Source organism: Phyllostomus hastatus, unplaced genomic scaffold (genome assembly GCF_019186645.2).
Source record: "Phyllostomus hastatus isolate PE091 unplaced genomic scaffold, TTU_PhHast_1.1 phas_contig_40, whole genome shotgun sequence".
NCBI lineage: Eukaryota > Metazoa > Chordata > Mammalia > Chiroptera > Phyllostomidae > Phyllostomus > Phyllostomus hastatus.
The window spans coordinates 27141363-27164775 of record NW_025333872.1 but is presented as its reverse complement, the minus strand read 5'-3'; the positions used below and the strand labels follow the sequence as shown (position 1 = coordinate 27164775).

The window sequence follows — 23413 nt, the reverse complement described above, 5'->3', positions numbered from 1 at the left end:
GTAGTTTCTTGGTGGAGTCGTTAGGGTTCTCTATATACAGTATCATGTCATCTGGAAATAAAAACAGTTTCACTTCTTCCTTTCCAATTTGGATGTCTTTTATTTCTTCTTCTTGTCTGATTGCTATGGCTAAGACTTCCAGTACTATGTAGAGTAAGAGAAGTGAAAGCTGACATTCCTATCTTGTTCCCAATCTTAAGGAGCTTGTAGTTTTTGCCCGTTGAGTGAGATGCTGGCAGTGGGTCTGTCATATATAGGCTTTAGTATGTAGAAGTATGGTCCTTCTGTTCCCATTTTGCTGAGAGTTTTTATCATAAGTGGGTGCTGGAATTTATCAAGTCCTTTTTCAGCATATATCGATATGATCATGTGATTTTTTCATCCTTCATTTTGTTTATGTGGTATAATCACATTTATTGATTTGCAAATATTATAATAACCTTGCATTACTGAAATGAATCCCACTGAATCGTGGTGAATGATCTTTTTGATGCATTACTGTACTTGGTCTGTTACTATTTTGTTCAGAGTTTTAGCATCTATGTTTACCATAGATATTGGCCTATTTTTTTGTAGTGTCTTTATCTTGTTTTTGAATTAGGATAATGCTAGCTTTGTAAAATGAGCTTGGGAGTCTTCCATTCTATGAATTTTTTGAAAATGTTTGAAAAGAGGTGTTCATTCTTCTCAGATTATCTGGTAAAATTCAGCTGTGAAGCTATCAAGTCAATGACTGTTGTTTGTTAGCAATTTTTGATTACTGCTTCAACTTCACTAGGTGTAATCTGCCTATGTAGGTTCTCTGATTTTTCCTGATTTTGTTTTGGAAGACTGTATGTTTCTAGAAATTTACCCATTGCATCCAGGTTGTCCACTCTGTTGGCATAGAGTCATTCATAGTATTTTCTTTCCTTTTTAAATTCTTTGTATTTTGGGGGGCGTGCCACTTGTTATTTCTCCTCTTTCATTTCTGATTTATTTGGTTTATTTTGTTCTTCATGAGTTTAGTTAAAGGTTGTCAATCTTGCTTATCTTTTCCAAACCAGCTCATCTTCATTTGTTTCAAGGTATCTTTTGATTTCTTCCTTGATCTCACTGATGACCCACTCATTGTTTAGTAACATGTTATTTAGCTTCCATGTCTTTGCATGTTTTTCAGTGTTCTTCTTGTGACTGATTTCTAGCATTGTGGTCAGAGGAAATGCTTCATATGATTTCAATCTTCTTAAATTTACTGAGACTTGTTTTGTGTCCTAACATGTGGTCTATCCTCAAAAATGTTCCATGAGCACTTGAAAAGTATATATATTCTGCTGTTTGGGGTAAAATGTTCTGAAGATATCAAATAAGTATATTTGATCTAGTGTGTGGTTTAAGGCCACTGTCTCCTTGTAGATTTTGTCTGGAAGAGCTATCCACTGAAATCAATGGGGTGGTAAAATCCCCTAGTATTACTGAATTTCTGTTAATCTCACCCTTTATGTCCATCAAGATTTGCTTTACATATTTAGATGCTCCTATGGTACTATAAACGTTTACTAGGGTTATATCCTCTTATTGGACTGCTTCCTTTACCACTATCTAATGTCCTTCTTTGTCTCTAACTATAGTCCTGGTATAAAGTCTGTTTTGTTGGATAAAAATATTGTTACCCCAGCTTTTTATCCTTTTCCATTTGCATGAAATATCTTTTTCCATCCCTTTACTTTCAGTCTTTGTGTATCCTTCTATCTGAGGTGGGTCTCTTAGAGACAGCATATACATGGTTCCTTTTCTTATTCATTCAGCTACTCTATGTTGTTTGATTTGAGCATTTAAGCCATCTATATTTAAAGGGGTTATTGAGAGATATGTATTTATTGCCACTTTATATTTTATTGCCATTTTATTTTTTAACTGTGTTCTCCTGTTCTCTTGTTCTCATCTTCCTCTTCCTCCCCCTCCTCATGCTCCTTCTTTTTAAAGCAAGCCTTTTAACATTTGTTGCAATACTGGTTTGGTGTTAACGAACTCCTTTAGCTCTTCTTGTCTGGGAAGCTCTTTATTTCTCCTTCAATTCTAAATGATAGCCTTGCTGGGTAAAATAGCTTTGATGGTAGTTCCTTGCTTTTCATCAACTTGAAAACTACTCCCTTCTGGTCTGTAATCTTTCTTTTGAGACATCAGATGACAATTTTATGGGGCATCCCTTGTAGATATCTAACTGCTTTTCTCTTGCAGCTTTTAAGATTCTCTCCTTGTCTTTAAGACTTGACATTTTAATTATAATGGGCCTCTGTGGGTCCATCTTGTTTGGATTTTCTGTGCTTTCTGGAATTGTGTGTCTTTTTCCTTCACCAAGTTAAAGAAGTCTTTGGCCATTATTTCTTCAAACAGGTTCTTGATCCCTTGATTACTCTCTACTCTTTCTGGTATTCCCAGGATGTGGGTGTTACCCAGAGATCCATCCTGGCCAGCAGGCTTTCTGTTAGGCTTAATCACTTAAATAGCCTCCAGCTGTATTCCTCAGTAGCTCAGCTTAAGCTCCACAGACTGGGGCTGTTGTTTCCCTTCAGCCTAATGCCACATAGGGGGAGTGTTTTTGCCTGAGAAAGATGGTTTCTGCAGTATGGGGAGTGATTCGTCACAGAGATCCTATCAGTTGACCCTTCAGCTCTCTCCAGAGCCATCAACCGCAGACTCTCCTCATGTTTCTCTAGTCTGCTCTGTCTTCCCACTGCCACAGCCCAGGCTAAGTGGCTATAAATGAAATTTTGTGTGTTGACCCTTCTTAGAACCTCTTTGAATCTCCAGCTGTCTCTCCCTGATAGACAGAAACCCTGTTGCTTTTCACAGCCAGTAGTTATTTGGTCCTTTCCTGGTTCTGGTGCTCTAGGCTGAGGAACCCACCTTGGGGTTTAGACCCCACACTTCTCAGGGGAAACACACCCATCCACTGATATATCCCTCCAGAATTTTAGATGTCACCCGTGAAAGCCCAGCCAGCCCTCTCACACCTCTTTACTTCCTACCAGTCTCACTGTGGTTTCTTCTGGAAATCCTTGGTTATAAGGCTTCTCTCCAGCTAGTGTTCACATGGTTATTCAGGATGATTTTTCTATAATTTAGCTGTAATTCCAGTTTGGTCCTGGGAGGAGGTTGTATAGCTTCCACCTACCCTGCCACCATCTTGCAACTCCATATGAGCCTCATCTTTGAATCTACAACTTCTAAAATACCTAAGATATATCTATCTCAGTAGAGGTAATGCTGGGTATGGCTCTCCCACCAACCATGATGAGTACTGGCCAGAGGGCCCATGGCCAGAAGAAATACGTATTGTCCTGTGTGCACTCTCCTGTCATGTGAGTAATAAATGACATCTACACATCTGCAAGTCTTCCAGGTGGTCTTTTTGGAAAATCACGAGCACTTAAGCAGCTCCCTGCTTTGGAGCTTCTGCATTACAATCTCTTTCATAGGTGATTCATATCAGTACCAAAATGGTAAGTAGATTTGCCTTATCTTTCCAGAAACTTAAGATCCTTTTTCTTTATTTAAGATAGTCATTTCAATTTTATAAACTCTTTCCCTCTTATATTACTGTAAAAATGCAAATGTTTGATTTGTTTTCAACATTTGTAACCAACTCACAAAGCACATAAGATTTAACTATGAAACAGAATATGAATGTTAGCAATCTTGATAATACAAAACAAAATATATCTAATAGGTTAGAAGCTGGAGAAAAAAGAGAAAATTCAAATAAAAAGGCAAGACTGCATTATCTCCTTATTGTATAAAATGAGGGGCCTGTCATATTTGCTGAAATAGGGTATAAAGCTCTAAATATATTATTTGAAGCTAGAATAACGGTCAAAGATATGGGAATTATGGTATCTCTTTTTATAAGTAGGAGAGAGGAAGAGAGTAAATACTGTAAATAAGATAAATTGTCATTTAGCCTAACAGAAAGTAAAAATGTTATAAAGAGTACAATTAGTACTGGAGAAACAGTAAAAAGTGAATGAATCTAGAGAATGAGCTATATCTATCACTTCTCAGCCTTTTGGCTAAGATCAAGTGAGAATGAGCTATGGTTTTCACTACAAATCTTTGTGGACTAATAGATCTTTTAACTATTTCCTTGTATTATTTGCATAAAAGTTAATTTTTTCAGAACAAAGGGATAGATGGATATTCAAAAGCAAATAAAAGATATATGTTTCTTTTAAAAAATACTATCACTATTAGACATGGAGATTTGTTATTTGAATTTTGTGTTGAAATTATACACAGTCTTCTAAAATTTCAAACTGGGACTTGGAATTAGCAATGAAGTCTCTACATGCATTACTATTCATCAATTTTCAACAGCCTTATAAATACTCATTGTCTTTCTTGACTGATGTTATTGCAGATGACAGCTATTTTCTAACCCAAACCTCTCACTGTTAGCATAATCTCATGCTAGAAATAATTTAGATGTGTTGAGGTAAGCTACAAAATCATCTAATTCTCACCCCATCTAACCTGCCCTACTGCAAAACTCGTAGGCAAAATCATTATTTTTTTCTCCTCTTTCTAAAAATTTTCCAGAAACACACACAAGGTATAGGAATTGTGGTAAAACAGTGCTGGAAAGAAAAAGTATTGAGATGAAATCACAAATCAAAGTTAGAAGAAATATAGGGTATGCTTATATGTGGAATCTAAAACAAAATAAAACAACAAACAAAACAGAAACAGACTCACATATACAGAGAATAAACTGATGGCTACCAGATGGGAGGCTGTTAGGGAAAATAGGTAAAAGAGGTATAGGGGATTAAGAGGTACAAACTTCCAATTATAAAATAAATAAATCATGGAGATATAATGTACAGCAAAGGGAATATAGTCAGTGATAACTCTGCATGGTAATAAAATGTAAGTAGACTTATCTTGGTGATCATTGCATAATGTACATAAATATTGAATCAATGTTATATACCAGAAACTTATATCAACTATACTTCAAAAAAGAAAAGAAATATAAGGTATGTAATAAAAAGTACAGAGAAAATCCCAGTTGCTATAATTTAATTAAAAATATGCAAACTCTGTAAATTTTTCTGGGATGATAGTATAACACATGTATACATTATGTTTTCACGTATTGGCTAAAATGATATATTATGGAAGTTCACTGTTTTCAAAGCTAGGCTTCTCCTTTAAAGACAGTGTCTGTTATAAGCAACTTGTTTTTAAAAGAAACTTCCTTTTTATACACTAGTAAACTATCAGATCATTGACATTTCACAGTCAATAAAACAGTCAATAATATCAGATACTAGAAACTGAAGTGGTAACAACAATGACTCCATCTGGACTTATAATTAATAGAAACCCAAATCACAGTGCTCACAAAAAGCACTTTAAAAAGGTACTTTATTTGGATATTTCTGAAATACTCTGTTATAATGTCAAAATAACATTGCTTTGTAAATATTTACATGTAACATTTCTGCCATACGAACGACCTAGAAAAGTCTCAAACAACCCAACCTAACATGTGACTCAATCATGAAGAAACAGAAAATCTAAATAGACCAATGAGTAAGACGATTAAATCAGTAATCAAAAATCTTTCATTGAGTAAGTCCAGAAACAGATGGCTTCACTAGTGAAAGCTATCAAACACTTAAAGAAAAATTAATATTAATCCTTCTCAAACTCTTCCAAAAAGCTGACTGAAAAAGAAAAAAACCAAAACAGTTCTAAATTCATTTTACAGGGCCAGAATTATCTTGATATGAAAGCCAGACAAAGACACTAAGAAAAGAAAATTACATTCCAATATCCCTGATGAACACAGAAGCAAAAATTCAACAAAATACTACTATACCAAATGCAAGAATACATTAAAAGGATCATATATTGTGATAAAGTAGGATTTATCTGTGGGATGCAAGGATGGTTTGCAATATGCAAATCAATAGATATGATATACCACACAAATAAAATGAAGGATAAAAATCACATAATCATCAATAGATGCAGAAAAAGCATTTGAAGAAATTCAACATACTCTGATGTTAAAAACTCAATAAATTAGGTATAGAAGAAATATACTTCAACATAATAAAGGCCATATATGACAGGCTCATAGGTACCATCATGCTCGACAGTGAAAAGTTGAAAGTGTTCCTCTAAAGTCAGGAACAAGAATACCCAATCTTGCCACTTTTATGCAACATTGTAATAGAAGTCCTAGAGAATAAGTAGCACAGATGGTAGGTAGAAAATAGAGAGGGGGAGGGCAAGAATAGTATGGGAAATGTAGAAGCTAAAGAACTTATGACACATGGACATGAACTAAAGGGGGGAAAAGTGGGTGGGAGAGGGTGTGCAGAGTGGAGGGGAATGAAGGGGGGTAATGGGACAATTGTAATAGTATAATCAATAAAATATATTTAAAAAGAAGAAATTGAATAAGACCAAAGTAGTTGGAAAAGTATCCCACGTTTTTGGATTGGAAGAATTAATATTGTTAAAATGTCTATACTACTCTAAGTGACCTATGGATTCAATATAATCTCTATCAAAATCTCAATGGCATTTTTCAAGGAAATAGAAAAAACTACCCTAAAATTCATAAGACCACAAATGATCCTAAATAACCAGAGTAATCTTAAGAAAAATATGATCAAAGCTGGAGGCATTACACTTTCTTATTTCAAGATTATAGTAATCAAAACAGTATGGTACTGGCATAAAAACAGGCACATAAACCAATACAGCAAAATAAGAGTCCAGAAATAAACCCACAGACATATGGATGACTAATCTTTGACAAAGCACCAGCAACACATAATGGGTACTGGGAAAAAAGAATATCCTTATGCAAAAGACTAAAACTGGCCCCTATCTTATACCACTCACAAAAATTAACTCAAAATGAATTAAGACTCAAACTTAAGAGTTGATACCAAAAACTTAGAAGAAAACGCAGTGTGAAAAGCTCCTTGACACTGATCTTGGCAATGATCATTTGGATTGGACACCAAAAGCAAAGGCAAAACTAATGAAATAGGACTACGCCAAACTAAAAAACTTCTACACAGCAAAGGATAACATCAAAAAATTAAAAGGCAACCAGCCTCATGGGAGAAAATATTTGCAAATCATCACTCTGATAAGGGATCAATCAATAGCCAAAATATATTACAAAACACAACTCAAAAGCCAAAAACAAAAACAAAACAACAACAAAAACAAACCCCAAACAATCTGATTTAAAAATGGGCAGAGAAAATAGTCATGTTTGCAAAGAAGACAGGCAAATGGCCAACAGGTATATCAAAAAGATACTCAGCATTACTATTCATCAGGAAATATAAATCAAAACCACAAAGAGATATCACCTCACACCTGTAAGAATCAACAAGTCAAGCAGTAACTAGTGTTGGTGAGGATTTGGAGAAAGGGAAGCCTTATGCATTGTTGGTGGGACTGCATTTGGTGTAGCCACAATGGAAAGAGCACAGAAGTTCCTCAAAAAATTAAAAGTATAACTAAGATATGATTCAGCAATCCCACTCCTGGGTATACATTTGAAAAAAATAAAATCAGTATTCCAATGAGAAGTCTGTACTCTCATGTTCATTGCATTATTCATAATAGCCAAGATATGAAAATAACCTAGTATCTGCAGTGAATGAATAAAGAAAATGATGGGGGAACTCAGATTTGGAAACAGTTTCAGGTAATAGTTAATAAGCTTAGTAACAAATGCATGTAAAAAGTGATTGTTTCAGGAACTGAAGATATGACCTACCCTAATTCCAGGGGACCACTAGCAATTCTACCTCTGTGCCCCATGGGGGACTGCAAGCAATCAAGATGGTATCTGAGCCATTTGGTTCCACAGAGACATCTGCAGCCCAGGAAACAAAGAATCACCGAGGACACAGATAAAGAATCACCAGTCAACAGATGAAAGGATGCTAGGGAAATTGCCTACAGCAACTTTCATCTGATTAACCTTTTTCCTAAGTTCCAAATCACTTATCTACACTTTTTCCCCTGAATCCCAAACCCCTTATCTATACTTTTTCCTACTTTTAAAAGAGGCTGGCCTGAAATGAAATGTAAGACATTCTTTTAGGGTATATAACCCCCTGTCTTCTCAGACCACTGGACATCTGAATAAAGTACCCATGAAGATTCAATCCCTGTCTCTACTTACTGGTTCTGGTAGTGAAAGGCAGCACAAATGCTGACTTTTCTGGTTTCAAAAATGTGGTGTATATATACATGATGGAATATTATTCAGTCATGAAAAGAATGGAAATCCTGACATTTGTACAGTATGGATGAACCTTGAGAGCATTCTGCTAAGTGAAGTAAGTCAGACAGGGAAAGATAAATACTGTATGGAACAACTTACATGTGGAAACAAAACACAACAACAAAGTCAATTTTATTGAAACAGACAGTAGACTGGTGGCTGCCAGGGGCTGGGGCCCTGGGGAGAAATGGGGAGATGTAGATCAAAGGGTACAAACTTTCAGTTTTAAGTTTGTGATAATCTCATGTGTAGTATGGTGACTATCCTAAATAATAAAGGACTGTATATTTGAAGTTTGCTAAAAGTAAATCTTAAGCATTCTTACCACACATGCACAAAAATTTAACTATGCAAGATGATGGATGTGCTAATTATCTTCACTGTGGTAATTATTTTACAATGTATATCAAATCACATGGTACACATGAAATACATATAATTTTATTTGTCAATTCTTCCTCAATAAAGCTGAAAAAAATAAATATAAAGGTCATTCAAAAAAATAGTCTTAGTTTATTCAACTGGCAACTTTAGGAGATACAACAGAGCAAGATACTTAGTTTACTAGATTAAGGAGGTTAAAAAAGAGAGTATCAGATCTGTCTTGCAATACTAGTTGTTTTAACCTTTGCATTTCCTACAATGTAAACTTAAAAAAGACCTATTGATAATAAATATATATTTTAACATGTACACCAGGCTAAGAAGAAATGTTTTTTGTTTTTGTAAAAAAAGAATGTTTATTTTTGATCATGAGCAATAAATAGGCCCCCTGAGCATTTTGATAGTATTCAGGAATATAGAGTAAACTCTCCATTTTATACAATAATGTGTGAAATATCTGTCGACTAGTGAAATAACATAGTGAAACAGCAATGATGATAATAATATTTCTACTTACATTTACTGGTTGCTACAAACTAAAAGCTATGTTCTTTGTATATAGTAAATGATTTATACTTCATTACATCCCATAAAATTTCTGGGGTTTATTCTATTTTACATATGAAATATTGAGCTTGAAGAAGTTAAGAATCTTTTACAATTCCACCAGGTTTTTAGTGATAGGGCAGTTTGTTGTTCAGCCTTATCCAACTATAAAACTTGGGTAGGGTAGTTTTGGACATATGCTGCTTCCAGAATTGAGTAACGATGTAAAAAACAAAAATTTAATGTTAACCAGCATTTTTGTATCCATAGTATGCTAAAAACATAATGCTAAACACTTCAAATTCCCAGATTATGCCTTCTGGCTCTTTGCTTTCTAATTAGAGTAGTTAACGACACACTGTACACACACATACACACATACACAGTTAAAAAATATTCTTGAAATGTGTACTACTAAACTTTATCATAAAATACCTCTGATAATCATGTCAAATTATGCATCCACATTCACTGTGTATTTTGAAAATTATATCCGACATGATAAAATTCATACCACTCCTACTTATGTTTGTTTTCCTGGAAATTTCACTTTTTTTTTTCATTTGCTCATAAGAAGAAAGTAAGAGGAAGACAGGGAAACTAAAATAAGCAACCCTGTTTTCCAAGGCCTTAAATATATTTCTTATAAAAAGTATTACTAAGATGTTCTTTGGTGTCTTATATTTGTAATTAAAAAAATAAAATTATGAAAAATTATTACACAATATTCCCTGGCTTACCTGTTCCATGAAACAAATGAGCTTCTACTCTGTGGGGAACTCTTGGTGGAATTTTCATAGATGCACGAATCTGGTACAAGCTAAAGTAGAGGAGGCAAAAAAGCCATTTCAAAAAATATATTCAAAATATGCAATGCCCCAAGTTCACATATCTATATATATAAAAATAATAAAGTTGGTCTGCTAATATCAGTCTCCCATAATATTTACTATTCCCATAATATTTAAAACAATGTATGACAGTTACAGATCAAATATTAGCACAGGATGAAATCCAAAGGGAAACCAGTATGTTTAAAGATAAGTAGGAAAAACAGAATGTGTATGGTATTTCTTACTTTAAATGAATGTCGCACATAGCAACCAGAGAAAGTAATAAGGCATGTAAGAGTTTCTCTGCTTAACTTATTTTTTTCTTTTAAGATAATAAAGATAAATTATTCTTAAGCATAATTTTGAAAAAATAATTATAAATGGTTTTTAAAAACTGATTTCATACTATAAAAACCTGCCCACTCAAAAAACAAACCTACTCAGATGTAACATGTTCTTTCTCTTCTTTGTCTGCATGAAGTTTAGGTAGGCATTGCTTAATCAGTTCTCTATCATTTAACAACAAGGTGGCAAATTACAATGAAAATATTTACAAGAGCAGGAAAAGAACCATCAGGAAACATGCACAAGAAACATTTTCTCACATTCTGTTTCCCTTTAATCCTTATTGGGCTATATTTCTAATGCTATTCTGTAAGATGTTTACTGATGTTATTTTTAAAATATCACAGTAAACTACTGCACAGAAATTTCTTGAAAGTTTAAGTTTCCCATCTTAGTATATCCCAAGCAATCATTTGATATATCAGAAAATCAATTAGTAAAGATATTATTTTCTAATATAAATATAAATTTAGGTAATGTATGTATGACAGTTATTTAAAATAACAGCCAAATACAAGATCTAAGTTAACTGGCTTAAATGGCAGAAGCAGTAAGGAAGTCAGAATAGAAAAAAATAGTAAATTACATCCCAAAGAACAACTCATGTGCACAAACAGTATGGTGACTTCCAGAGAGAAGGGGGGTGAGGGGCAGCAGAAGAAGGTAAAAGGGGAATAAATGTGATGGAAGGAGACTTGACTTAAGGTGGTAAACACACAATATAATATACAGATGATGCAGAATGGTATACCTGAAACTTGTGTAATTTTATTAACCAATGTCAGCTCTATAAATTCAATTAAAATTTTTTTAAAAATTGAAAAAGTAAATTATATCCTTATTCTTATAAATAAACAAGTCAAGCCATATATCTAAAAACAGTAAGCTTCTAGTCGTTAGATTTTTGAAAGTTCAGTAACATAATATTCTTCAACTGTCCTCAATGGATAGGGAAACCAAACTGCAGAATAACAACAAATTAATAAAAGCAGGAATTATACATGCTATATTTATGTATTATTGGTTGATAATAAAAGGGAACAATAATTCACTTACTCCTTACATCCATTCCAAATCTCCATTTATAAACTATCTCCACTAGGCTGTATTAAAAATAAAACCAAAGGCCCAAAATCAAGTTACTTATCCTAAAGCCATCACAAAGAACCTAGACTTAATACCTCACTTAACTGCAGTTTCAACCTTCTACAGGAATGTTATCTTAATTGGTCAGTCTGGAATTTTCTGGTCCCTACCAACGAAGTAATCTGTCAAGCAGGCCCTCGACATCCACCAAAGGAAGCTAAGGCAATATGAGTGATAAGATCCCTTCTTTCCCCTAAGACAAGGCAACCTTGCTTGAAACAATACTTTCGAAACTATACTTTCTTTTCTTTTCTAATAACTTTCTTGTCCCACCCAGTTTCTGCCTAAAAATGTTTTCCATATTTTACAGCTTCTGCAGCTCCTCTCTATTTGCTAGATGGGATGCTGCCCATTCATAAATTGCTCAATAAAGCCAACTATATCTTTAAATTTACTCAATTATGTTTTTATTCTTTAAAAGATATCTTACTTCAAATTCAACAAATCAAAATGAACTAATCTTGAGTACCACAGCAGTCATCCTCTTCAGCTTTATCACTTACCTCAGTATTTCTAATATTGTCCAAGTCAATGTGATTTAAAACTTCAGCATTATCTTTTAAATCTCATATTACAAATTCCAAATTTGCAAAAAAGTAGAGCAATGAACTGATATACCCACTACCTATTTTCAACAATTAAAAAATTTTTGCCATATTTGATTCATCAGCACTTTTTTCCATTGCTGAGCTTTTTCACACTAATTCTACACATGCAAATCCATACATCTTCATACATATTATCATGATTTTTTCTCTCTCAGCAACATCTTCCACATGGAATCAGTCATTAAATCCTACTACTTATTTCTCAAAATGCTTTGCAGAAATTAATTTAACAACCAAATAATTAAAGTGTGTGATAGGTTGACTTTTAAATGTTTCCATTTTTCTTTCCCATCTCTGTCTGTATCTACACCTCCTGCAAATGTGACTCCCATTAGAAAGTGGAGTGTAGTTCCCCACCCCTTTAATCTAAGTTGGCTTTATGTCTTATGTGGGGCAATACAATGTGGCAGAGATGACAGTGTGCTAGTTCAAAGCCCAAGTCTTTAAAGGTCTTCCTATACAGTTTCTTTCTTTTTGGTAACCTGCCTCCTCCATGAGAATAAGCAAGAATATAAGAGGTCATAAAACATAGCTGAGCCTACCAAGGTGGGGCCATTTTGCATCAGCTAGCACCCAGTAAACCTATCAGTTCACTGTGAATTCATGAGTGAGCGCAATAAAGATTAGTCAAGCCATCCCAATCAGCAGAAACAGTCAGCTGATCTACAGACTTGTGAACAAAAGTAAATGTTTATTGTAGTGATACCACTGAGATTTTGTGTTTTCTGTTTGCTGCATTATTGTGGCAATAAATAACTAATGCAGAAATTGGTACCTAACAAAAACTTAAAATATGTAGCATTGACTTGAAGACCAAAGGAACAGTTACAGAGGCAAGAAAAATAATGAAAAAAAAAATGGTAACCCATGTTATGTAGTGATGAAACTTATGCATACATGCTGTCAGCAATAACTTAGAAGAATTCAGACAATGTACCTAGGAAACTTTTGTACATAAACAAGCTAATTTCCAGGCAGAATGCTAAAAATGTCTACTGGTTGATCTTTGCTAAGTATAGTAAGATTTTGCAAGAAAGAGATAAGCTAAAGAAACAACTGGTCATTTTACAAGCAGAATCTAGAGGGAATATAGAGACTGGGACTTGCTGGGTTGGAATATAAAATTTTTTAAATCTCATTTTCCTAAAGATTTTCAAAATAAAATGCAGCCATGAACAAAGATCAAATCACAGGTGTGGGTGTAAATTCCTTTCTTAAGATCTATAAAGGAATTATGGCAGTGTCTAAGTACATATTCTGTTTGACAAAAAGTGTTTTTAGAAACTTTAAGGGCATGATCCCACAGACTTCTGATCCCCAAATAGTAGTGATTACATCCAGAGAGTAGTCATGCCTCAAAAACCAATTGTGTGTACAGATTTCATGGAATGGATTATATAAAATACATACACCCCATAAAGTTTAAGTGTTTTTGGCCAAAGAAACACTAGCCCAGATGCCTCGTCTGGCCTTGTAACTTGCTTCGCCAACAGAATGCAGTGGAAGTAACAAGTAGTCCAATTCAAATGGCCTTGGCATCCTCTTGTTCTCTCTCTTGGACTCCTGCCTCTGCCATGAGAGCAAGCCTAGGCTGTCCTGCTGAGGGATGAAACACCATGTGGAGCAGAGCATAGTACATTGTTTTTATATTCTCAAGAAGATGGCAAAGCCAAGCCAAGCAGAAACAAACAAACAAAAAAACCACAGAAGATTTATCTTACTCTACTTCTGTTAGTCATAGCTGCATTACTACCATTCTTAGTACAGACCTTCAGGTACATATGCTGAGTTACTGCAAGCACCTCTAAACTGTTCCCTATGCTTCTACTTCTTATACACAACCATCAATCTACTATACCACAATCTTCGTCAAGTTAGTAAATGCTTATTATAATAATAGTGATTATTTCATCCTTACTTGGAAACCATGAATGGCTGCCCTAATTCCTAGAGTCAGTTCTTTTCCAGACATTAACACCTACCCTCTCCTTTACTATTTTTTCTTCAGCAATTCTACAGAATATCCAATCTCCTAAATATTCTTTAAAATAACATGTTCATTCCTAATTCTAAGACTTGATTCATACTGCTCTCTCCAGTTTTAAAAGGGTCTTTCACTTTATTTTGCGTATCCAAGTATTATCCATACTTTGATCATATGCTTCATAATGTACTCCCTAACATAACCTAGAAAGGTATTTTTCTCTTCCGATTCCTACAGCATTTCCTACATACACTTCCTGAATATTCATCTTTTTGTGTTTCTTTTTAGGTGTTTTGTGTATATATTTTATTTTCCCCAAACACTATAAACTTTCACAAAGGAGAAACAAGATCTTACACATTTTAATTAAAGTTCTCTCAATGATCAGTATAAATTTAGAAACACATGTTAAATATATCCACCATTATAATTATATCCATGTACATACATCTCAAACACATATTTAAAAACAAATTTATCTGAGAAAATTACTTTAATTAACATTGTTTTCCTTATATATGCTAGAACAAAAACATGTAATTAAATATAAATGAAAACTACATATTATCATATGTAAAATATATAGTTTTCATATTAAAATACACACCCTCTCTGAAATAAATCCACATTGTAGAACTTGTTTAGCTCCACGGAGAATTCTACCATTGCTTGAACTTCAGTCATTTTTAATTTATACTTGGAAGACAAATCTAGTAACAGCACCTTGGTTAAAGAAGGGGGAAAAATTATGAGAACTTCAACAACAAAAATTCCAACTACAAAAACACTAATATTAAACATGTTTGAGTATTAAATACAGGCAGAAAAAAAAATGAGGCAAATTAGGTCAGTGTACCTAACTTAGAGTAACCCAATAAAATAGCACCAGAAACTACATTTACTAAACATACTTACTATGAATATATTTACTAAATAGGAAAACTCTATAATTTAAGATATGTCCTGTTAGAATACTTTTTCTAAGATTTCCCTTCATGACATAATAAATAATATACTAAATTGCTAAAAGAAACTGTTGACTTTATCATAGATAAAATAGTAACTTAAGAACAAAGTAAGCTACCTAATTATTCTCTTCTAGCTCTACAATGTACATAAAACCAACTCCAGAGTCAAAAAATGAAGTAACATTCTTTAATCTCCATTTATATTCATGAACGTTTTTCTCCATTATGTAAAGTTCTTAAATGATGATTCATCTTTTAAATTTCAAAAAAAACACACCCCTCATTGTAAAAGCCTAAAGTATTCACCTTCAAAAGGGTTAAAATAATACAGACAAGCAAAAAAGAAAACATTCACAATTCTATCCACTGAAATATATACTTTGGTATATATTCTTCATATGTTGTACATCCATACAAATTCTATAAAATGAGATCAAACCACATGTACATTTAATAACCCATTTATTTCAATTAATTTTTTTGATGAATACCCTCTGTCAATAAATGTAGTTTTATAATACTTTTAATAGTTAACTATTATACTGTGAATGTTATAATTTAAACAATCTCATATTACGGGGTATTTCAGTGGTTTCCATCCTTTTATTATTTCAAAAAAAGATTCAGGTACCATTAGCTCAGGGTTCCTTTTTTAAAACACAACGTATTCACATGCAAGTGTAGCCTGGTACTCAATCTAGAACTATAGCTGCGAATATAAACTATCCTTCTCTTTGATCCAGAAGTCTTATATCTTCTGACCATATCCATGGCACGCATGGCAGGCTAAATTGTTAGCTTGCAAGTGGGATAAAATCTTAGACCCTTTACAATTCTCGAAATAGTTCATAGAAATTTAATAAATGATCTAATCTACTATGAATTAATTGTAAAAGAAATGTCATATTCTTACCTCTGCTGATCAAAACTTCCTGTTAACATTATTAAATAACAAATACTGGATTTCCAGTTACTGATTCTTGTTAAAAATATATTGTTCCTCCTAGGAGAAAGAAAAAATAACACCTCAAACAAAATAGTAAACATTAAAAGGTGCACTTTAAGGAAATCTATACTAAATTACTTAATATTCTCAATATATCTAATATCTAAAAAATCTATAAGCTCTGTAAGGCTTAGGAATAAGTTTTAGAGATTTTGTTTTCATTAAGTTTCACTGACATCAATATTAACTATTATATCTTCATTAAGGATCCACTTTAAAGCACAATAATAAACAGAAGACTACTTTCTTAGTTCTGTGGTTCAGAAAAAAATCTTCATAAATACCCAAAACATCATAAACCTATTAAGTTTTAAAATATAGAACTCACAATTTTTAAATAACTCTCTGTATAGACTAAATAATTTCTAAATGAAATGTATCTGTGTGTAAACATACGTTATGAGTTACTTAAAATATTCTGACAAAAAAGGTCAACTGGATATGCCATAATTTTTTCCACACTCCAAATATTTATTGCTTAATCAAAAAAAATTCTTTGCCCTTGGTATAATTATTTTAGGTACTAAAAATGTTAAAGACCACATTCACTTTTTCATAGATTTTTTCTTCTCTCCATCATAAAGACGTAGATTTTACCACCTTCCATAACTGTTATTTTCAGCCTTAACAATCACATCAAAAAGAGTAAGTTACATACAGCTATAAACTGAGAGCAGTCAGCCAGTGGCATGTGGATTAGTCTTGCATCTCTAACCCTGCTATCTAGTGTAATTCTGGCCACCTAAGTTGATTAAATCTGCGTTGGTTGGTTCAGTCTAAATACCTGAGCTATGGCTGTATTTCTTGATTCAGTTTCCTTTTTCATTGACAGAGGCCCTGACACTCTGCCTAGTTTTGTAAACTCCCTCTTTCAGAGGTTAAACATGCTAAGTCACTGGATTATAGCCTGCTCTAAAATGGCTAAGCCACCTGTTACTTGTCTGACTCTGAAGATCACCACCATCACATGGCTTTAACCTTCTTTTTGCCTTCACAATTATTCACATGCACAGCACACTTTCATCAGTGACATTTCATTTTTAAAAGTGATTCATAGTGAAGATGAGTTTATCAGAATCATTACAATGGAAAGGACATGTAAAGAAAATCACTGGTCTAGAAACTTTTGCTCTCACTCCTTAGTAATCCAAATGAACTGAGGACCAGTCATATTCTGTACTGCAGAAATTACAGAAATATTTAAGAAGAGAATAGAATACTACATTCTTCTCTTTGGGAGAGGGAAAAAGGGAGATCTTCAAAGGAAAAGACGAGAACAGCTTGACAGACGACCTTTAAAAAGTTATGTTTTCCCTCTTGATACCAAATATAGATCAAATAGAAACCAAATACAGGCACTCATAACTTTTTGGAGCACCTAGTCTTAACCAGTAGCTTAAACTATTTTATTTTATTCTCTTAAAAGTCTGATAGAGCTATTATTACTCCATTTTACAGGTAAGCAAACTAAGGACCAAGATGTCTACATAATTTATCCAAAGTCACAGTTTGGAAATAATGATAAAGGACAAAACCCTCAAATATATAAAACTTCTCAATTTATCTTTAAACTTGCGTATTTCTAAAGCCTATACCTAAGTTGTTATAGGAAATAGATTAAATTACCATCAAACCATAAGATGAATATACCCGTAATTAAACAAAAACTGAAATCAGAATGTAACAATTTTAAAAAGTTGCATTGGATAAATTACTATAGTCTATTTTCCATTTAATTAACATTATTCCCTAATTATGAAATCTTCAAATCCCACACATCCTACACCCACAAACACCATACCTGAAATTTTAATGCATTGTTCTAATTTCTTTAAAATTTGGGTTTTAACAGTTGTTGTCTAATAAAAGAAAAACATATCATTACTAAACTCAAAACTGACATTTAGGGTAAGAAGCAAGCACTCTCAAAATAGAATACTTAATCTTGAATAACTGTGTTAATAAAATAACTCCACAGGAAAAATATTTTTTACATATAATGTAGAAAAAAATGTTAGAAATTTCTAAGAGCATCTCCATGGCTGACTTAGTACATGAGAATGAAGTAAAGAAACAAAACGAACTTTTATTGCTCATTATGGGGCACTTAATGAAAGCTACTTCTTACATTATATGGAAAACAGGATTTAATTTTAATTTATCATAAGCAGTTCATATAAATTTTTCAAGAACACATCTATGCCATAAAACAAACTCGCCAATAACACAATACAGAATGTGTTCGAATATACTATGTTGTTATTATACTTGGATACCTCAAAAAAAAACCCAGGATAGCCCGAAGCACCGAAAACTAAAAATTCCCTTTTTCTAAAGGTTTTATTTATTTATTTTTAGTGAGAGGGGAGGGGAGGGAGAAAAAGATCAAGAGAAACACCGATGTGTGAGAGAACTGTCAATCTGTTGCCTCTCATATGTACCCTAACCCAGGATGAACCCACAGTCCAGGCATGTGCTCTGACCAGGAATCCAACCAGCAACCTTTCGCTTTGCAGGATGATGCCCAACTGAGCCACACTGGTCCAGGCTAATTATTTCTTTTAACAGGAAGAGAAATTGAGAAAGAACCATAGTGGTCATTTACTACCTAGTTCAGGAATCTGTCTAGCATTGTTTAAAATATTCCATCTTATTAGTTACTTCAACAAAAAAAAGGCTCAGAATGAGAACAAAAAGAATCACAATCCTGTCTCTGGAAAATATTCTAGGAAATAATGTGTTCTTAACTACCTAGGCTTTCTTTAGTCTATAATTAACTTTGGTATCAGACAGACCTAGATTCTAATTCAGACTCTCTAATCCTAAATTTTATCATAAAGAAATAATATTTATAATTGCTAGGTCAAAAGGTAAGGCTTAAAAAGATGATATATATATATATGCATACATATATTCACACACACACACAATTATATAAAGCACTCAGCATGGCACTTGGTGCTTAATAAACTGCTGACATGTTTTATTTCATCTCAATTTTTTAATATGCTTTCATTCAAGGAAATGTCTATTCAAACAATGCAACTCAACTAAACACGCTATTGTAAGTTTCAATTGTATGGCTTGAAAATATTTTCATTTATAGGCCATAGGACTTTAAAGAGAAAGAGTTGGCCTACAATTAAGATTTTGGGGAAAACCAAACAAACAAACAAACAAAAAAATTCTACAAAAAAACACAAATAACCCCTCACCCTCAAACAAGTAGTGAATATTTCAACTCTCTAATTCAAACAATTTTTTCTGATTTCATTTCTTACTGACATTTCTCTAGCTCCTCCTGTTTGAGGGACTATTTCAGAATCCCTTTACCAAATTGGGGCCTTTGGCAAGTATATTATATAATTATCATACTTTGACATAACATAGTTATCAATTTACAGAACAGGACTGGTGACAGCCTACAGTCTCATCTTAACTGCCTAAGTAACTAATTTTCAGTCTTAAAGTGGATCTGAGTAAGAATGAGGGTGGTTTTAAAACACGGGTTTTTCAATTCCAAAAGACGAAAGTAATGGCAAAGGATTCCAAGGTCTTAAATTTGACTGCCAATAAGCCCTCACTTTGCTGCTTAGATATTTACAATTAGCAGTATGTATTTCCAGTTGAAGACAGTAAGTTACCAGCAACTTGGAAACATCAAAGAGCAGATGTCAGAGATACTTCTGCTCCCAAAACAATCATGAATGAAGCAGCTGCATCCTACAAGGCAACTTCAAGGGGGTTTCAGTAAGGGAATACTTCTAGTTTAGAATATATTAAGAACTGTAGCAAAAGGACATTTCATAAAACTTAACATAATACTTTCAATAACACACATCTATGTAATAACATAATTTAGAACTACCTTCTATGTTATAGATGGTTGAAGAAAGCTAATCCCATGTGAGGAAACATGCTATAATTTTCTCAGAATGCTCCCTTGGTTGATAGTTCGCAAAAAAAACTTCACCAAAACAAGAACTACATAAGGGATTATTTAAGCAGGAGACATCTCTTAATGGTATATGCCTGATACCTTTATATTTCCATTAAGAAAAAAGAGATTAATTTGTATTACATCATCGGTAACCAATGTTAAAAATAGAAATCTTGAAAAATAAAATGGTAAAACCCACTGTTGAGTAGTTTCACTCTATTCCTCCTGAAAAATCTAGATCTTACAGCTGTGCTTCGTAACTTTTCTGAAAAAACCACTGGGTCCATTCAGAAGTCTTTCTTTTTATCACCACTCAGCTTCTCCATCTCCATCCATTTCTTTAAACATACAGGTGCATATTGCAAAACTCACTTTTAAGTTTTTCCTCAATACCTAGAGTCAAAGCAAAGGAAATCCTTACCTTTCATATCTACTACAAAATCCCCATTCTCAAGGGTCTTTATCTATAGTAAACAAAGCTAAAATGTAAGACATAAGAAACTTTGTAGTTAACCAGATGTATAACTCTTACATTCTCAGTGTCCAATACTGGCAAACAAAGGGCATAGCTGTATATACTGAATGCTGTAGCATCTGCTCACTGTATATTAACATTAATCCAAGATAGTCCATAGTTCACATTATTCTACTAGGCTTTTCACAGAAATCTGAAATCTAAAAATATAAATCCCAGTGATTTGAGATTTAAGCATTCGATTACACTCTTATTATATAGTCTAAAAGAGATAAAAACCAAGTGCTACATAGCAATTTTTGTCTGTGGTGGCCCTAAGCATTTTTAAATGATTAAGGCTTACACTGCTACTCAAAGTTTACTGGGTAGCCATTATTTTCACCCACATATTACAGGTAGAAACACCAAACCATAGAGGTTAAGTGGCTTCTCAAACTAATGTAATGAGTCTTAATCATAAGAGTTTAGATCTTCTGACACCCAGTCCTGTACCTGCTATTAACTATGAGTCCTTATTTTAATATCTAAGAGCACAGAATCAACTACTAAAAAATGCCAACAAGAATTTGGAAGCATTTAGTTTTCTAGTGAATAGCTACCTAAAAATAAAAACACTTGCCTTTGAAAGGCAGGAAAGCTTCCTTCAGAAACAGCAGTTATCTCTATTTGCATTGGAAAAATCATTTGTAAAAAGCCTTAAAAACTGAGGAGTTCATTACCTTGTACCACACACAATAACTGCTGGTTCTTTCAAAAGAGGGATGGTTTAATGACAACAGATTCTAAACTCTATCTCCTTCTACTTTTACCTCTACTATCACCTGGAATAAGAAACTACATTTTTTTGCCTTGATGTTTCCCTTTGGACAACAAACCAAAAAATTTAATTCCTATCTGATATAGGCAACATAAGGAAGAATTTACTGTTTGTGCACTGCTTTGAGATTCCAGAAAGAAATATATAAATTAGTTGCTCTTCAACTCCAGAATTAAGGCAAACTTACCTGAAAGTAACTGCTTCGGCAGATGCCTTCAAAATAAGATAGTATACCATGGTTTACATAGAGACAAGTTTTATGTATGCCAAATCTTACAAGGAGATGGGGAAATAAATTTCCAAAGCTGTTTAGAAAGTTATTTTGCCCAATTAAAAAATTTAATACGTGTTCTCATATAGTTCTCCCTCAGCAAGCTCACCAATTCTGTTCTTAACTTTGTAGAAATTGCACCCACTTACTAAAGGGAACAGAGATCATTAGGAAAATGATGTAATTGACTGCAATAGCAAAGGTATAAAAACTAAAACCTAATTTTATAAATTATTTGTTAAATTTCATTTAAGATTGGTTTTTGGACAACTGTATTTCCTGGAGGACAATAAAATTTTCAAAATTTATGTTTGTAGGTCAGCTTTTACGAATCATAATCCTTTATACTTTCATCAAGTCTGTGCTCATTTCTCCTCGAGTGTCAGGCAAACGTAATTCGTAAAAACTAAAGGTTCAATCAGTAAATGTAAAAATTTATCGCTACTGTCAGTCTTTTGGTGATATTTCCAGTCAGAATGAAGAGATTTTATTAAACTAGAAGAGGAACTAAAAATATTGAGTGGTTATCTAGCTTTAGGTAGAAAGCAGAAGAGACCAGAACTGTTCAGAGATTTAATAAAAAGTTATACACGGGTTGAAGTTAAGAGGCTTGCTTTATGCAAACAGAAAATAAAAACAGTTTAGAAAGTAAAAAATAATCAAGACTAGAAATGGGATCAGGATGGAAAAAGACGGAAGGACAGGGACCATTAGACGGAAAGGTATGAAGCTGGGTACCAAAAGAGAGCTAAGGATTTAGGGAATGAGGGCCTCCGAAGGTGTCCAGCAGGGCACACAATCAACTCGAGCGATGCTAAAGCAAGGAACACAATCACGAACTAACAAAAGATAACGAAGATGAAGTACTGAAAGGAGGTATATGAGAGTAAAAACCAGCCAAGGGGGAAATTATAAAGGCAACAGAGTGAAAAACCTGACCGGTGAGGGTAATGAACGTCGAGTAAGAAGAGCCAGGCTACGGATGCACAGCAAGAGAGAAGGCATCAAGGGGAGAGCAGAAGGATACACTGCCTCCCTCACACCGAAGGACCCAAGGACTGACCTCGAAAAAGCACGTGGGAGGCGGGGGTCAAAGAGCAGAACCAAGAAAGGAAGGTAAGGAAAGACAGAGGAGTGAGGATGGAGCAGAGGGCGAAGGGCAGGCGAAGTCTACGAAACAGCCGAAGTGAGGTTCACGAAAAGCGGGCCAAGGGACGCGCCTCAGTACAGGGGAGGCAGGCAAAGCCCGGCGAGCGGCGCACCGCGGCCCCTCGCCCCACAGAGCGCACTCTGCACAGCCGTCCCCACCGACCTTCAGCGGGCCCCGGACCGGGCTCCGACCGGGAGCAGCCGGGTGACGTGCGGGAGCGGACGAGAGGGACGACGAGAAGGAGGCCGCTTCCTGCCCGGCCCGTGGGAAAGAGGAACAGAGGGAGGGGTCGTGGGTGTAAGGAGACAAGGGAGACGGAGAGGACAGTGAGGGGCTTACCTCTCGCCCGGCTCGGCCTTCTCCACCGCCTGTCGGACTGAGGAGCTCCTTGTCCTACTGCAAGAAGACGGCCCTATCCAGGGAAGCACCATCCCGCCTCGGGCCCCCTCACTTCGCCATCGCGGCAACCTTAACCACCGCAGCAGAAGAGCCTGTTCGTCACCGCCGCTCGGCTACTGGCCCTGCGAGGCCCGCGAGCATGCGCAGTCGCCCCAGTCCTGAGGGAGCCGGGGCCGCTCCGCGCTACCTGCGATCAACAGGTCGCAGCCACGCAGCCCCGCCCCCTGCCT

General features: G+C 34.6%; 2 protein-coding genes across 9 annotated transcripts in view; one reads left to right on the top strand and one right to left on the bottom strand.

Annotated features, from left to right (window-relative positions):
* FAM135A (family with sequence similarity 135 member A) overlaps positions 1 to 23383 on the bottom strand; it is a 91596-nt gene extending 68213 nt beyond the window's left edge. For 3 of the 8 annotated variants that reach the window (XM_045843033.1, XM_045843041.1, XM_045843034.1), the window contains exons 1-4: positions 23124 to 23383; positions 16039 to 16128; positions 14765 to 14880; positions 9982 to 10061 (exon numbers count right to left, since the gene is read on the bottom strand). In XM_045843033.1, the coding sequence (XP_045698989.1) occupies positions 9982 to 10061; positions 14765 to 14841 (157 nt within the window). In that variant the 5' untranslated portion in view covers positions 14842 to 14880; positions 16039 to 16128; positions 23124 to 23383. Of the gene's footprint in view, positions 1 to 9981; positions 10062 to 14764; positions 14881 to 16038; positions 16129 to 23123 lie in introns of those variants that run through there. The other 5 variants (XM_045843035.1, XM_045843038.1, XM_045843040.1 and 2 more) reach the window with 4 other exon arrangements.
* COL9A1 (collagen type IX alpha 1 chain) overlaps positions 23323 to 23413 on the top strand; it is a 183279-nt gene continuing 183188 nt past the window's right edge. The window contains exon 1 of the mRNA XM_045842871.1: positions 23323 to 23383. Within this exon, the coding sequence (XP_045698827.1) occupies positions 23323 to 23383 (61 nt within the window). The remainder of the gene's footprint in view (positions 23384 to 23413) is intronic.